The 15,154-nt window shown below is 32.7% G+C and overlaps 1 protein-coding gene and 1 pseudogene across 1 annotated transcript; one reads left to right on the top strand and one right to left on the bottom strand.

Annotated features, from left to right (window-relative positions):
• The first annotated feature begins 840 nt into the window (after positions 1–840).
• Positions 841–6,302, top strand: LOC139853598 (DEAD-box ATP-dependent RNA helicase 3, chloroplastic-like; annotated as a pseudogene).
• Positions 6,303–6,510: 208 nt separating this feature from the next.
• Positions 6,511–7,434, bottom strand: LOC139855865 (uncharacterized). The gene has a single exon (XM_071845108.1). It carries the CDS (start codon positions 7,414–7,416, stop codon positions 6,562–6,564), a length of 855 nt encoding a protein of 284 aa, XP_071701209.1. The 5' UTR covers positions 7,417–7,434; the 3' UTR covers positions 6,511–6,561.
• Between the last annotated feature and the right edge of the window lie 7,720 nt (positions 7,435–15,154).

The raw sequence follows: 15,154 nt of genomic DNA on the forward strand, positions 1-15,154 counted from the left end.
TGAGATTGAAGTGGTCATCATTTTTATGCTTATTGAACATATTTAAAATCTTCTATCAAACCACTGTATTCGATATAATCCAACACTCCGACCTTCAAACATTCCCGAACATGTCAGTGATGAAGAAGCCGAAGAAGAAGAGAAATAAGAAGTGGATGAAGAAGAGGACAATGAAGAGGATGAAGATGAATAATTCGGTTGTAGTCGAAGAAGAGTAGTTTTTATATTTTTATGTTATTGACTTATTGTATCTTTTTGTTTTAGTTGTATTGTTTAGTTTAATGTTATTTTATTTAAATTTAGTAATGAAATATTTTAATGTATAATATTATAATAAATATTATAATTTATTTATTATATATAACTTATAAAAATAATTTTAAAAATTATTTATACTTAATATAGATAAATAATATTAATATTTCATATAAATTATAAGTATAATAGACAAAATAATAGAAGTGTGGTTAATGTGGTTGTGAAAACACGTGTAATGTAAGTGATAGAGAAGAACTAATTATGGCTATTCTAAATCTAAATCTAAATATTAGTAATAATATAGTAGTGTGGTGCGGTGTGATGTGTAAATGATGTGAAAGAAATGATATGGCTGGTGTTTTGTGATGTCTAAATACTATTTCTGGATGTAATTTTGATTTTCACTGCTTTTGTGAAAATTGTTCTATTAAAATACAAGTCCAGCTTTTGCCAAAAAAATAATTAAAAAAATAAAAATTACTCGTAATAAATACATTAAAAAGACAAAAATGCATATAGAAGCAAAAGAAAGGGCAGTATAAATAGAATGAGTTTAGTCACAGGCAAGATGTAGAGGTTGTTTAAACCACCATACATTCCATAAACCTCTCAACCTTATCATCATCGTCATCACCATATTCCGACCACCGTCCGTCATGGCGTGTTCTTCTTCAATCCTCGGTGTAAATTCCTCAATCTACTCCAAAACCCCATCACCACCCTTATCATTTTCTTCAGATAAACCCCCACATTTCACTTCCTTATCCAAATTCCGACATAACATCTACGGCGCCGGTGGTGGTGGTGGTGCATCTGCTTTTGTTGTATCAGCGGTTGCAGCACGGAATTCGGTTCTTACTGAGGAGGCGTTTAAGGGTCTTGGTGTGTTTGATGATGAAAATTCTTCTTTAGAAGATGAGTTTGATGATGATGATAAGGTTTCTGAATTTGAAGCTTCAATTAATGATGTTAAAGATGCTGTTAGTGATGATGAACTTGCAGTTGGTAAATTGGGTTTGCCTCAGAAACTTGTTGATACTCTTGAACAAAGAGGAATTACTAAGCTTTTCCCTATTCAAGTAACAATTTTTCACCTTTTTTAATGTTTTTCATTTTTGATAATATATTATTATTGTTAAAATTGAGAGAAAGGTGCTATCTTTATTCTTTAGTTAAAATTTAAGCATAATAATGTTGCAAAAAATCAACCTTGTAACTACTAGTAAAAATTAAAGCTTTTTGCTTTCTAATTAACTAATTAACATGCTTAGTCTTATTGGTTCATACATAAAAAAGGATAATTCTTGCTTGTGATCAAGTATGCTTAAAAAGACTGATTGCTAATGACTTTTTTAGGGAATAAATTGCTAATGACTTTTTTAGGGAATAAAGATTCGATGATAATAATGCGTGTTTAGCTTACGTAGTTACGTATGTCATCATTTAATGCACACATTGTAGGATAAAGTCTTCTTTTTACTGGTTTGGTTTTAGGTTCGTGAATCGACCAGTGACCAAGTCTTACTTCCCGACGAAGTAAAAAATCTGTGAAAGTGAGTTATAGTCCCACTTTTAAAATCTAATATTTTTGGGATGAGAATACATGCAGCTTTATAAATGTTTTACAAAATAGACACAAGTACATGAAACTACTTTCTATGGTTGAACGATCGAAGCCGAATATGCCCCTTTTACTTGGTAACCTAAGAATTAGTAAACCAGTCTACTAATTGACGCGAATCTTAAAGATAGATCTATTGGGCCCAACAAACCCCATCCGTTGTAGCGGATGCTTGCACTGATGTCATGAACTTTTAGAATTCAAATTTGGTTCTGATGTAAGTCTTGGTTTTAATTATGTAGAGAGCTGTATTGATTCCTGCACTTGAAGGCAAAGATATTATTGGTCGTGCAAAAACCGGAACAGGGAAGACATTAGCCTTTGCAATTCCTATCATTAAAAGACTAACTGAAGAAGATGAAGAAAACAGCAATAGGTACAATATGCAACAAACCTTCAATTTTTGTTTAATTTACCATCATTATATTATATAGTCACTATTCCTGATACTTTTTCTGTACGTTAAAGGGTTGCTGGACGTCTACCAAGAGTTTTGGTTCTTGCACCAACAAGGGAATTGGCAAAACAAGTCGAAACAGAAATTAAAGAGTCTGCACCGTACTTGCGCACCGTTTGTGTCTATGGTGGGGTCTCGTACACGTTACAGAAGAATCAGTTGAGCCGTGGAGTTGATATTGTGGTTGGCACCCCAGGAAGGCTCATTGACCTGGTCAACAACAATATTTTAAAATTAGGGGAGGTTCAGTTCTTGGTTCTTGATGAGGCTGATCAAATGCTAGCCGTTGGATTTGAGGAAGATGTGGAAACTATCTTACAAAAACTTCCGCCGCAGAGGCAAAGCATGCTTTTTTCGGCAACCATGCCTGGTTGGGTTAAAAAACTCTCTCGGAAATACTTGAAAACGCCATTGACCATCGATTTGGTGAGTTTTAAGTTATTATTACGCATTCTTCGTTCATCAAAATCCAAATACTATTGTAATGTTTTGGAACTCATTATCTTATTACACATCAGGTTGGTGACCTAGATGAAAAGCTAGCGGAAGGTATCTCGCTTTATGCTATACCAACGACCTCAACAACAAAGCGATCAATGCTTGGTGATCTTGTCACGGTACGAATACCAATTTGTCTAAAACATATGTGATCAAATTGAATGAATAGTCTTGTACTTATTTATAAAGTTGATGTGGTTTTAGGTATACGCAAAGGGCGGGAAGACTATAATTTTTACTCGAACAAAAAGGGATGCGGATGAGGTGTCAATGGCATTGACTAGTAGTATTGCTTCAGAGGCATTACATGGTGACATATCTCAACATCAGAGGGAAAGAACACTTAATGGATTTCGACAAGGAAAATTTACAGTGCTTGTTGCCACAGATGTTGCTTCTCGTGGGCTTGATATTCCCAATGTCGATTTGGTATGTTCCATTGTCCCTTATGTATAAATAAACAAGTCATTGAATTTTTAGGTGTTGTTTGTTTTTCAGTTTGCAGATCTTATTATGTCTTTATATTTGCGCACCCGCAAATGTTTTTACTGGAGACTGTTTGTTTTTCTGAAGACATAAGATAAATAATATCTTATTATATCTGCAAACTCGGAAACTTACAAATATGCTTCTTAGTTCTACAGATACGATCAAGTTATTTTACTAACATAAAAACAAACGGTCTTCACTATTCAGCATATACACCTTTAGACCACATCTTCTCTACAGACATGGACCGCATATCTTCAGAAAAAACATCTTAAAAAACAAATAACACCTTAATATTTTAGTACTATTATAAGGTTAACATGTTGAAATTCTTTATCTTTAGGTTATCCACTATGAACTGCCGAATGATCCGGAGACTTTTGTGCATCGATCTGGTAGAACAGGGCGTGCAGGAAAGGAAGGAAAAGCGATATTGATGTACACAAATAATCAAAGGAGAATGGTGAAATCTCTTGAGAAAGACGTGGGATGCAATTTTGCGTTTATAAGTCCTCCGGGTGTTGAAGATGTGTTGAATTCGTCCGCAGAGCATGTGATCGCTACCCTTTCCGGTGTTCATAACGAGTCGATAGACTTCTTCACTCCAACTGCACAAAAGCTAATCGATGAACAGGGTACACGAGCTCTTGCTGCTGCTCTTGCACACATGAGTGGTTTCTCTCAACCTCCATCTTCCCGCTCTCTTATCACTCACGAGCAGGTATATTATGTGTGTGTGTATGTATGTATGTATATGTGTGTGTGTATTATTAGGTGTATACCTGTATAATAGAAAAAGGATAATTTTGAATTTTAAATATACTACTGTATTTGAAATGGGATTATAACCGTGACTGCAAAAGTTGCTACTCGGGAAGTACTCGATCGGGACTTTTTATGTACTGTAGTACTCGGGGAGTACTCGGATGTTGACTAAGTTTGTCTTTGACGAATTTTGACCAATTTTGACTGATTTTCCGAGTAATTCCGAGTTTTGACCGATTTTTCGATTAATCCCGAGATTTTGCCGAGTTTGACCCAAGTTCGACCAAGTTTGCAAAGAACTTGCCGAGTACTCCCCAAGCTGCAAAAACCGAGTACTCACCGAATAATTCTGAGTTTTGCAACTGTGATTATAACATATGACCAGTTAAGAAGGCTAGAGGGTCTGATAATTCAGTCTAATTTATTTGGTTTCACTGCATGATTTTTGATTTAGATTCGTCGTGTATTTTGCGTTACAGGGATGGACAACATTGCAGATGACACGAGATTTTGATGATTCGTCAAGTGGTTACATGTCAGCTAGAACAGTAACTGGATTCTTGTCGAGTGTATATTCTGCCGCTGCTGGTGCACTGGGAAAAATACATGTAATCGCCGATAAAAAGGTAGGTGTCAAGGTTGTCTTCGATGGTTAGGTTGGTTAACGAGTGGGAACATGTCATTTATAGTACATAATCGTCTTGGGTTGGATTGGTTTGACCAACAAATATCTTGCAATGTGTTTATACTTATTTGAACAATAAACATTACTATTAACAACACAACATTTTGTTAGAATAATAGTTCAGATCTTTGATTAACGATTCGATATTTTTTGCATCAAAATTAGACTCTGGATGAATCTCAACCTGCTTGAACTATGTGACATTTCATTATCTGTTTGTTCTAAATAAAACCTTTAAATAAGTGGGTTGATATTGCCACTTTTATTGATTTCATTTAGACTTTTGCTATAGTCACCTACTCACCTATATGTGTATGTCTATTATCAGGTTCCAGGTGCTGTTTTTGATCTTTCTGAAGACATTGCCAAGAATCTATTAACCAAGGAGATGCCAGCTGGCACTACTATTACAAAAATCAGCAAGGTAAACTCGGTTCCATTTCGTATGTTGTCTTTTTTTTTTTTCCGTTAACTTTAGACATCATCAATCAACACTGGGTACTTGTTGCAGTTGCCTGTATTGGAAGACGATGGCCCAGCAGGTGATTTCTATGGTAGGTTTTCAAACAGGGAAAGAAGTTCACAAGGTGGAGGTTCAACCGGGTCCCGTGGTAGTTGGGGCGGTAGTAGTAGATTCTCATCGGGTGATGATGTCAGGCGAGGTGGGAGGAGTGGTGGTGGTGGTGGTAGAGGTGGTGGCAGTAGCTGGTCAAGTGGCGGCTCAAGATCCGGTGGCAATAGTTGGTCAAGTGGAGGGTCGAGAACTGGTGGAAGTGATTGGTTGATTAGTGATAGACAATCTTCACGTTCGCCATCATCTGGAAATCGAGATAGGTATTATACATTGCAAAATGGGCGGGTTGGGTAAACATGTTTGGGTTCAAACATGTAAATGCTTCGTAAAAATGGGCTGGCCTGGATTGGTTTGTCACTCTTTTAAAAAATATTAAGTTTTTATGGATTAATATCATTACAAAAGAAAAAATATATATAAGATGATAGAAATTTAGACAGTCAGAAAATCGACCCATTTATGAAAATGGGTAAACAAAACCCCTCTAATTTTATCCAAGAAAAATTGCCACTTCTAATCTTTACCTAAGGAAAAATGTCACCTTTATCTATCTGTAACTGATAAACTAATGTGATGTGTGAATAACAGAACTTTTGCAGGTCCATGTTTCCACTGTGGACGGTCGGGGCACAGGGCATCTGAATGTCCCAAGAAGTAAGACTATTACTTGACGAAGGCTGTTGAGGTTTGAACCATGGTTTCTCGGTTTTAAAAGGGGTGCACGAGGCTACCAGCTGCCCCTTATGCTAGCGGTCGGTGTGCTTTTAGTCTTGGTCAAAAGGGAAAACAGATAACCGTGTGTTTGCATGATATGCAGCAGCAGCAGCAACGTGATGGTAAATTTCCTTTCGGTGGCATCAGATTTATGCTGTTTGATACTTTGAGTCAGTTTTGTTGTCTTTATTACACTTATTATGTACCAAGTGATTTTCTTGAACTCGCTATTAACCAATGATGTGAATTCGTATATGCCCTTCAGCAAATACTTAACAAAGTTTGCAACTTGATGAACAAAATTCAAGTTTTCCTAGTTTATAAGAATGTGCTGCTTAAGCGATGATTAAAAAAGTTATTCTCAATTGGTAGTGTCAGTGTGGCAATAAGCGAACTAATTAAGCTTCCTAAGTCTCTAAATTAGACATTAAAATGCAAAATGAAACTCATCTTACATGACAATAATGTACTATTTCACCATCGTTACAAGTTCTAACCCTTTATTTTGCAAACAAAATGTCCATTACAGATCGAAAAACTGGCCCTCGTTTACTCTTCAAAATCTCCCTAACACCCTTCTCATCAGGATCAAACCCGAAATCCTTCATCTTCCTCACCAACTCTCTTCCTTCATCTTCCTTCCCAAATTTCACAATCCCTTCAAAAACCGCCACACAAGTCCCCGCACTCGGCCTAATCCCCTTCCCCATCATCTCCAGAAAACATTTTTTCGCTTCAACGTTCAATTTCCAATCACCAGAACCTGCCAACCCCTTGATCAAAACAGTATAGGTATACGCATTAGGCAATACACCACAAGCAAGCATACGCATATATACTTTCAACGCATCTTTCGGTTTGCCTGCATTCACGTACGCTTCGATTACAGCAGTGTGGGCTATTACATCGGGCATATGACCTTTATCTTTAATCTGAGAGAATAATTCAAGCGCTTCGTGAGTGAGTCCTTGTTTAGACAATTCGTCGAACATCTTGGCTGCATGATCGTTGAGTCCTTGTGTACGTATATTATGGAACACTTGTTGTAAATTTGTTGGGTCATCGGGTTGTTGGGTTACTGGGGTTTTGTTGAATGGGTTGTAGGGTGGTGGTAGGGTGGGTTTGTCGATGGAAGGAGGTGGGGCGGGTTGGGATTCGGAGTCGGATTCGGAATCGGAGAGTGAGAAGTTGACTTTGGTGTTGCGTTTTGAGGTTGGTGTTTGTTCAGAGCTACTGTTGAAGAAACGAGGAATGAAGGGTTTGTGTGGCGGTGTGGGTGGAATTGCGACGGTTAACGGTGGAAGGTAGCGGCGTAATTTGAGATTGAAGAAGAGAAGGGACGTGATTTTAGCCATGTGATGTCTCAAAATTCAAGTTTCTTCACCGAGTTCGGTGTATTTTATTCCATTTTAATTTTTTTCCTTTTCATTTTATATTATTTCCACCCTTTCAAAAAAAAAAAAAAAAAAAAAACTCGGAAATAAAGTGTGAATTTTGTTATGAAAGTCAAATTTGGATGACATCATATTATCATACATAATTGAAGACAACAATTGTATAGTTAATTTTAGTACTATAAATATCGAGTGAGATATAAGGATGCTACATACAATTCTTCAATAATAATTTTTACTTCCTCATTTCTTCTTTAATAATCTATAGTTGAGAATTAGGCTACAAAAGTTGTTATCTATCACTAAATTACAACACGTTATCAGCACGAAGTGCTCCGTATAATCAAGGTTTATCTAAGCAAGCACAAGTCACTAATCAAGGTAAGAAATTCTTTAACGATATCTTCTATTATTTATTAGTAAGGTAAATATTATTATCATCATAAGTAAAATTATATTTCTGTAATCTAACTTTTATTAACTTCACTAACATTTATATTTATGTTATTTAAGTTATATATGGTCGGTTATACCGCCTAAATTATATTTGTGTAATCTAATTTTTATTAACTTCACTAACATTTATATTTATGTTATTTAAGTTATATATGGTCGGTTATACCGCATGAATTATATTTATGTAATCTAACTTTTATTAACTTCACTAACATTTATATTTATGTTATTTAAGTTATATATGGTCGGTTATACCGCCTGAATTATATTTCTGTAATCTAACTCTTATTAACTTCACTAACATTTATATTTATATTATCTAACATTTATGATTACTTATGCAATTAATCATTATTTATTTCATGCATACTAATGTTTATTCTTAAAATTTATTATTTATGCATAATATGTTTATTCTCTTAATCTTCGTATTTATACTAAATGTATTTATAGTAATCGTATTTGTACTAATAAAATTCTTTTATTAAAATTATTATTAATACAACTGGTACATAACAGTCATTAACGTCAACTAACGACGTTACAACGGTCATATATACATAACGGTTGTTAACGTCAATTGAGGACGTTACAACGACTATATTTTTCAAATATAAAATAAACATCTCCGTTTTCACATTTTTCACAAACCAATCTTCATTTTCTCAGATTACCACTCTCAAAAGTTTTTTTGTAAAGATGATTCACACAAGGATGATTTTTCCTATTGTATTGGTCATACTAACTATCATCATTGTTGCTAATATACCACCGGGTGAACCTATATTCTATCCTGCTCTTGTGGTTTTATCATTTGTAATCATGCCATTATTCTATTATTTGCTACTTATGAATTTAAAATGATTCTGATTTCATTTTATTATTTGTCTATGAATAAAAGTTGATTATGATTATGATTTATGTTGTTCATCTTTTGATAATAGAAAATGTCGAATTTGAAAAGGCTTAAATTTGCTCCTTTAGAATCAAGTGGGAACAACTACTTAACATGGGTTATGAATGTAGAAAAACATCTCGAATCAATCGGTATTTTAGAAACCCGGAATGAAAATAACAATTGTTCCGAACAAGAAAAAATAACAAGTATTTTTCTTAGCAAACATATTGACGAGTCCTTAGAATCTACATATTATATGATCGAAGATCCAAGTTTATTATGGAAAATACTCAAAGATAGATACGATATTAATTATCAAGAAATAACGGTGATCCATGAAATAATAAAATTGAAGATGTTAGTAGACGCTCTTATAAGAATCCCGGAGATTCTTATTAATGATCTGGTAACGTGGATCATCAGTCTAGTATTTCTTGAATACATGAACATCTTGTTTATCTCTACAAATAAGTCCTAAAAGAAAAGAAAATGAGAGTGAATCTGTTGAAAAATCTTGATTAAATAAACCCTGAGCTACCTTGAGACTTGAATGGTTTGAATTTTCTAAGATGTCTAGCTTGTTATGTATCACTCACAAATAAATGGTTTTAGACCATAACACATATGTTTATTAAGTGTTATCTTTTATGTACTTTAGATTGTAACTTGTTTGCAGGTAATATAATTTGATTATCTTGCTGAAATATAACTCATTATTTGCTTATCTTATTTGAAGTTTTAGTATGAATCCTGCTGAAATACAACATCAATTAAATGGTAAAGACCTATGTATTGCAGATAGTGGTAACATACACACTATGATCAAATCTAAGAAATATTTCATTGATTTAAATCAAAATAAAGGAATTATAAATACTATATCATGTCTTGCAAACTTGATATAAGGAACGAAAAAGGCAAAAATTCATATTACCAAATTGTACGAATTTTCTGATAAACAATGCTTTGTTTTCTCCCAAATCAAAGAGAAATTTGTTAAGTTTCTCTGATATATATCATATTGGATATGATTATCAGTTAATGATAACCGGAAATGAGAAATACCTATGTAGCACCGAAAAGCGCATATGATAAAAAGCGCATATGATGAAAAGCGCAACGCATATGATTAAAAGCGCATATGATGAAAAGCGCAGCGCATATGATTAAAAGCGCATATGATAAAAAGGATATATGATGAAAAGCGCATATGGTGATTAATGAAAAAGCATATATGGTGATTAATGAAAAAGTACATATGGTGATTAATGAAAAGCACATATGGTGATTAATGAAAAGAATATTGAGAAAAAATCACCAATGTTTCTTGAAAGAATTCAAGGTTATATATGTGGACCAATTCATCCATCATGTGGACCATTTTGATATTTCATGGTTCTAATAGACGCATCTAGCGGATGGTCTCATGTTTGTGTGTTATCAAGCCGTAACATGGCATTTGCAAAGTTTCTTGCACAAATTATTAAATTGAGAACACATTATTCTGATTACACCATTAAAAGGATGAGACTTGATAATGCTTGTGAGTTAACATCTCAAGCATTCAATGATTATTATATGTCTACAGGGATTGTTGTTGAACATCCAGTTGCTCATGTGCATACACAAAATTGGTTTAGCTGAATCAATAGATAAACGCTTGCAGCTAATAACTAGACAATTAGTAATGAGTACAAAACTCTCAATATTTATATGGGGACATGTAAATTTACATGATGCGACATTAATTCGCATTAAACCAAGTGCAAGTCATAAATATACTCCATTACCAACTTAATTTTGGTCGAGAGCCAAATATTTTCCATCTTAGAACATTTGGTTGTGCAGTGTATTTTTAATTGCACCACCACAACAAATGGTTCCTCAAAGAAGGATGAAAATATATGTTGGATATGAAATATCTTCAATCATAAGATATATTGAACCCATGACAGGTGATGTTTTTACAGCACATTTGTTGATTGTCATTTTAATGAAAAATTGTTCCCTAGATTAGGGAAAAAATGAAAAATAAATAAAATCATGTTTCATGGTGTGAACATCAATTAAAGTATCTTGATCCTCGCATAAAAGAATGCAAAACGAAAGTTCAAAAATAATGCATATGCAAGAACTTGCAAATCGATTATGTGATGCATTTAAAGATACAAAAATAGTGACTAAATCATATATAATAGCAGTAAATGCTCCAGCTCGAATTGAAATTCTAAAAGCTGGCAATAATGTCACTCTTGAGTCTTTGCCACGCATGAAACATGGAAGATCAATTGGTTCCGAAGATAAAAATCCTCGAAAAAAAAATTAGCTGATAATGAGGTAAAAGAAATTGTTCAAGAAGAACCACAAATCAATACTCCTTCTGCAGAGGAGATTGATGATGTCAATACGGAATTTTCAATCAATTATGCACATTCAAAAATATTATGGAACCGAAATGTAATGAAAAATCTTGATGAGATATTTTCATATAATGTTGCATATGATATCATGAATGATGATGATGATGATCCAGAACCAAAATCTGTCATGGAATGTCAAAATAGACATGATTGGGATCATTGGATAGGAGCACTACGAGCTGAATTAGAATCGCTCAATAAAAGAAAAGTTTTCGGATCAATCATTATCACTTTTATAGTTGTGAAACTTATGAGATAAAAAATGAATTTTTATCCAAAATTTTTTTTGAGAAAAAATGAAGTTACAAGATAAAGCTAGACTTGTAACTCAAGATTTTTCTCAAAGACCATGAATGGATTATGAGAAAAACTTATTCTCCTGTTATGGATGCAATTACTTTTAGATTCAGCCTAACAGTTTCTAAAAATTTAGAAATGAATCTCATGGATATTATAACTACTTATTTAAATGAATCACTTGATAGTGATATATACATGAATATCCATGAAGGGTTTAAGGTATCAGAAACGTCTAATGCAAAACCCAAAGAAATGTATTCCATTGAATCACAAAAATTTTTATATGGGTTGATACAATAGTATAACTTATTAAGTGATTACTTGATAAGAAAAAGAGTATACAAATAATCTTATTTGAACATGTGTTCTTATTAAGAAAACAATGTCTGGATATGTGATTGTAAGTTGTTTATGTCAATGATCATAACATCATATGAACAAATAAAGAGATCTATGAAATCATTCAAACTTCTAAAAAAAAATTAAATGAAAGATCTTGAAAAAAAAAAGTATTGCCTTGGATTGCAAATTGAGCATATGCCTAATGGTTTACTTGTACATCAAATAAACTATACCGAAAAGATTTTAAAACATTTTTTAAAGACAAAACCATTGGTTGATATATCACTCAATATTGACACTGATCCATTTCATCCCCGTGAAGATCTTGAAGATCTTTACGGATCAGAAGTTCCATATCTTAGTGCAATTGGGGTTATCATGTATTTTACAAATTGTACAAGACCTGACATTTCTTTTGCAGTTAATTTGTTGACAAGGTTAAGCTCAACCCCTACAAAAAGACATTGATATGGGATCCAGCAGATATTTTGATACCCTTGAGGAACTGCTGATTTAAAATTATTTTATTCTAACGCTACAAAACAATATTTGGTTGATTATGTATATGCAGGTCATTCATCGAATCCTCATAAAGATAAATCTCAAACTCGATATGTATTCCTAAATGGAGATACCACAAATTCATGGCGTTCTTAAAACAAACACTTGTTACAACATCATCAAATCATGACGAAGTGATTGCATTATATGAAACTACTCGAAAATGTGTTTGGTTGAGATCAATGACACAAATCATTATTGATTCTTGTGGACTAGAACGCTATAAAAGACCAACAACTATCTTCACCAACAACTATATATGAAGATGTAGTGACCCGTCCTAATCCACCTGAACGAAGTCATCAACATTTGGTCCCATTGCGAGGCGTTGACTTAATATGACATGAACGACTCCAAGTATTATCTCTAAAATGAGCAAATGCACAGCGGAAGGTTTCTTTCATACCTGAGAATAAACATGCTTAAAAGTGTCAACCAAAAGGTTGGTGAGTTCATAGGTTTATCATAACAATCATTTCAATATCTTAATAGACCACAAGATTTCATATACACAAACGTTTTAATAAAAATATTCTAAGTGGTTGAGCACTTGGTAACCATACTTAACATTTAATCAACGTCGCATATTCTCTTTATTATGAAATCTCACTACACTGTACCAAGAGTAGTCACCGAAACGAAGTACTGTGCAACCGTTGAATACTGGTCGTCCAGTCCGGTTGGGGTTGTCAGGCCCGATAGATCTATCAACAGGATTCGCGTTTACAATACCACATGTAAATAGTAGTTACCAAGCTATTAGGGAAGATATGCAGGGTGGTACAACTCAACGTAGAATATATTTTAAGTACTTGTGTCTATCTCATAAACATTTATAAAAGCAGCGCATGTATTCTCAGCCCAAAAATATATATTGTAAAAGCAATTAAAAAGGGAGAAAATGAAACTCACCATATTGTATTTCGTAGTAAAAATACATATAACATCATTGAACAAGTGTAAGGTTGGCCTTGGATTCACGAACCTATATCATGTATATATATTAACACATATAATCACATAATTCCTTCTATATAAAATTTATTTATATATATATATATATATATATATATATATATATATATATATATATATATATATATATATATATATATATATATATATATATATATATATATATATATTTTAAATGTTGTAGTTATATACATATATATACTTTATATCTTCAGTTATATTTTACGTATAGTTATTTTGTAAAATAATTCATATTCATACATATAGTTATGTTATGTGTAGTAAATATAGTTTTATATAACTAATAGTTATTTGATAAAATAATATTGATAATACTAATAAATAAAAGTTATTTTATTTTACAATAATAATAATAATAGTTATTATGATAATAATATTGATAATATAAAAATAATAATGTTAATGTCAAAATAATAATAATGATATTAATAATAATAATTTTGATAAAAATGATAATTTCTCTAATAATGATAGTAATAATAGTAATATGATACTTTTAAATATAAATGATAGTTTTTTACTAAAAATGATACTAATAATAATATTAATGATATTATTAATAATAATTTTAATAATACTAATAATAATAATAATAATAATAATAATAATAATAATAATAATAATAATAATAATAATAATAATAATAATAACAATAACAACAACAACAACAATAATAATAATAATAAATAGATAAATAACTACCTCAAGGAAGTAGCCCTAAAAATAATGCCCAAGTCCGGGTTTGAACCCGCGACGTCCCGTTATCCCGCAAACACACATAACCATTCATCCATTTCAGTTTTTCTAATCTTATTCGAATTATAATTATATGTAACCCGTATTATCATAAGATCATGATTATCATTATCATTTTCATGTATGACAAATCATAGCCTCATCATAATCATTATCAACGTCTTCATCGACATTATCATCTTGTGAAATCATCATCATCATTAACATCATACTATCCTCATCTTACCCATTTAATTATTATAATTATATTATATATCATATATTTATCAACATTAATCATTCACCATCTTCATCAACAACATCGTAACTGAAACAAAACAGGAGGTGCAGAAGAGATCACGAGCAGAAGCAAGTTTAGTTTAGAAACAGAAAAACGAAGCAAACAAGTTCACCAACGGCCCAACAGCCATATCATAAGCCCAACATATCACAAGCCCACTTAGTGATATCTCAGTTTATTTAGGCTTAGTTGAAATGGAAGCTCAAGTAAGTAGCCCGGTAATCGATTGAAAATGAAATAAAAATAATATATACAGCTACACAGCATCATCAACATCGTCACTTCAGTCTACAGAAACATCATAATTCCAATTTGGCCCAATAACGTAAATAATCACGGCCAAACGTTTAAATTTTCCTAAGCCCACTAAATATCCTAACTTATTGTTTGGTTTAAGTTTATTAAAGTCAAATGAATTGTAGCAGTTGAGTTATAAAGGGGACCAGAAATAGAAAAACATCACGGTCATCATCTCTCTCACACTGTTCAGCTTCTTTATCATAATCGTCACTGTATCACTTTATCGATTTTTTTTAAAATGGAGTAGCAATAGCAACATTGACCCGTCACTATTGTGTTTTGTTGGGTGGTCTTCAAATAACAGCAACACAGTAGCAACAATAGCGTGATATGTGGTGGTTGTGTGGCGGTTTCAGACATAAACCTGAAAGTAGCAGCGTAACAATAATA

Source organism: Rutidosis leptorrhynchoides, chromosome 6 (genome assembly GCF_046630445.1).
Source record: "Rutidosis leptorrhynchoides isolate AG116_Rl617_1_P2 chromosome 6, CSIRO_AGI_Rlap_v1, whole genome shotgun sequence".
Classification (NCBI taxonomy): domain Eukaryota; kingdom Viridiplantae; phylum Streptophyta; class Magnoliopsida; order Asterales; family Asteraceae; genus Rutidosis; species Rutidosis leptorrhynchoides.

What these genes read in the sequence shown, in the direction of transcription:
- LOC139855865 (XM_071845108.1), bottom strand. Translation starts at nt 7,416, where the DNA reads ATGGCTAAAATCACGTCCCTTCTCTTCTTCAATCTCAAATTACGCCGC.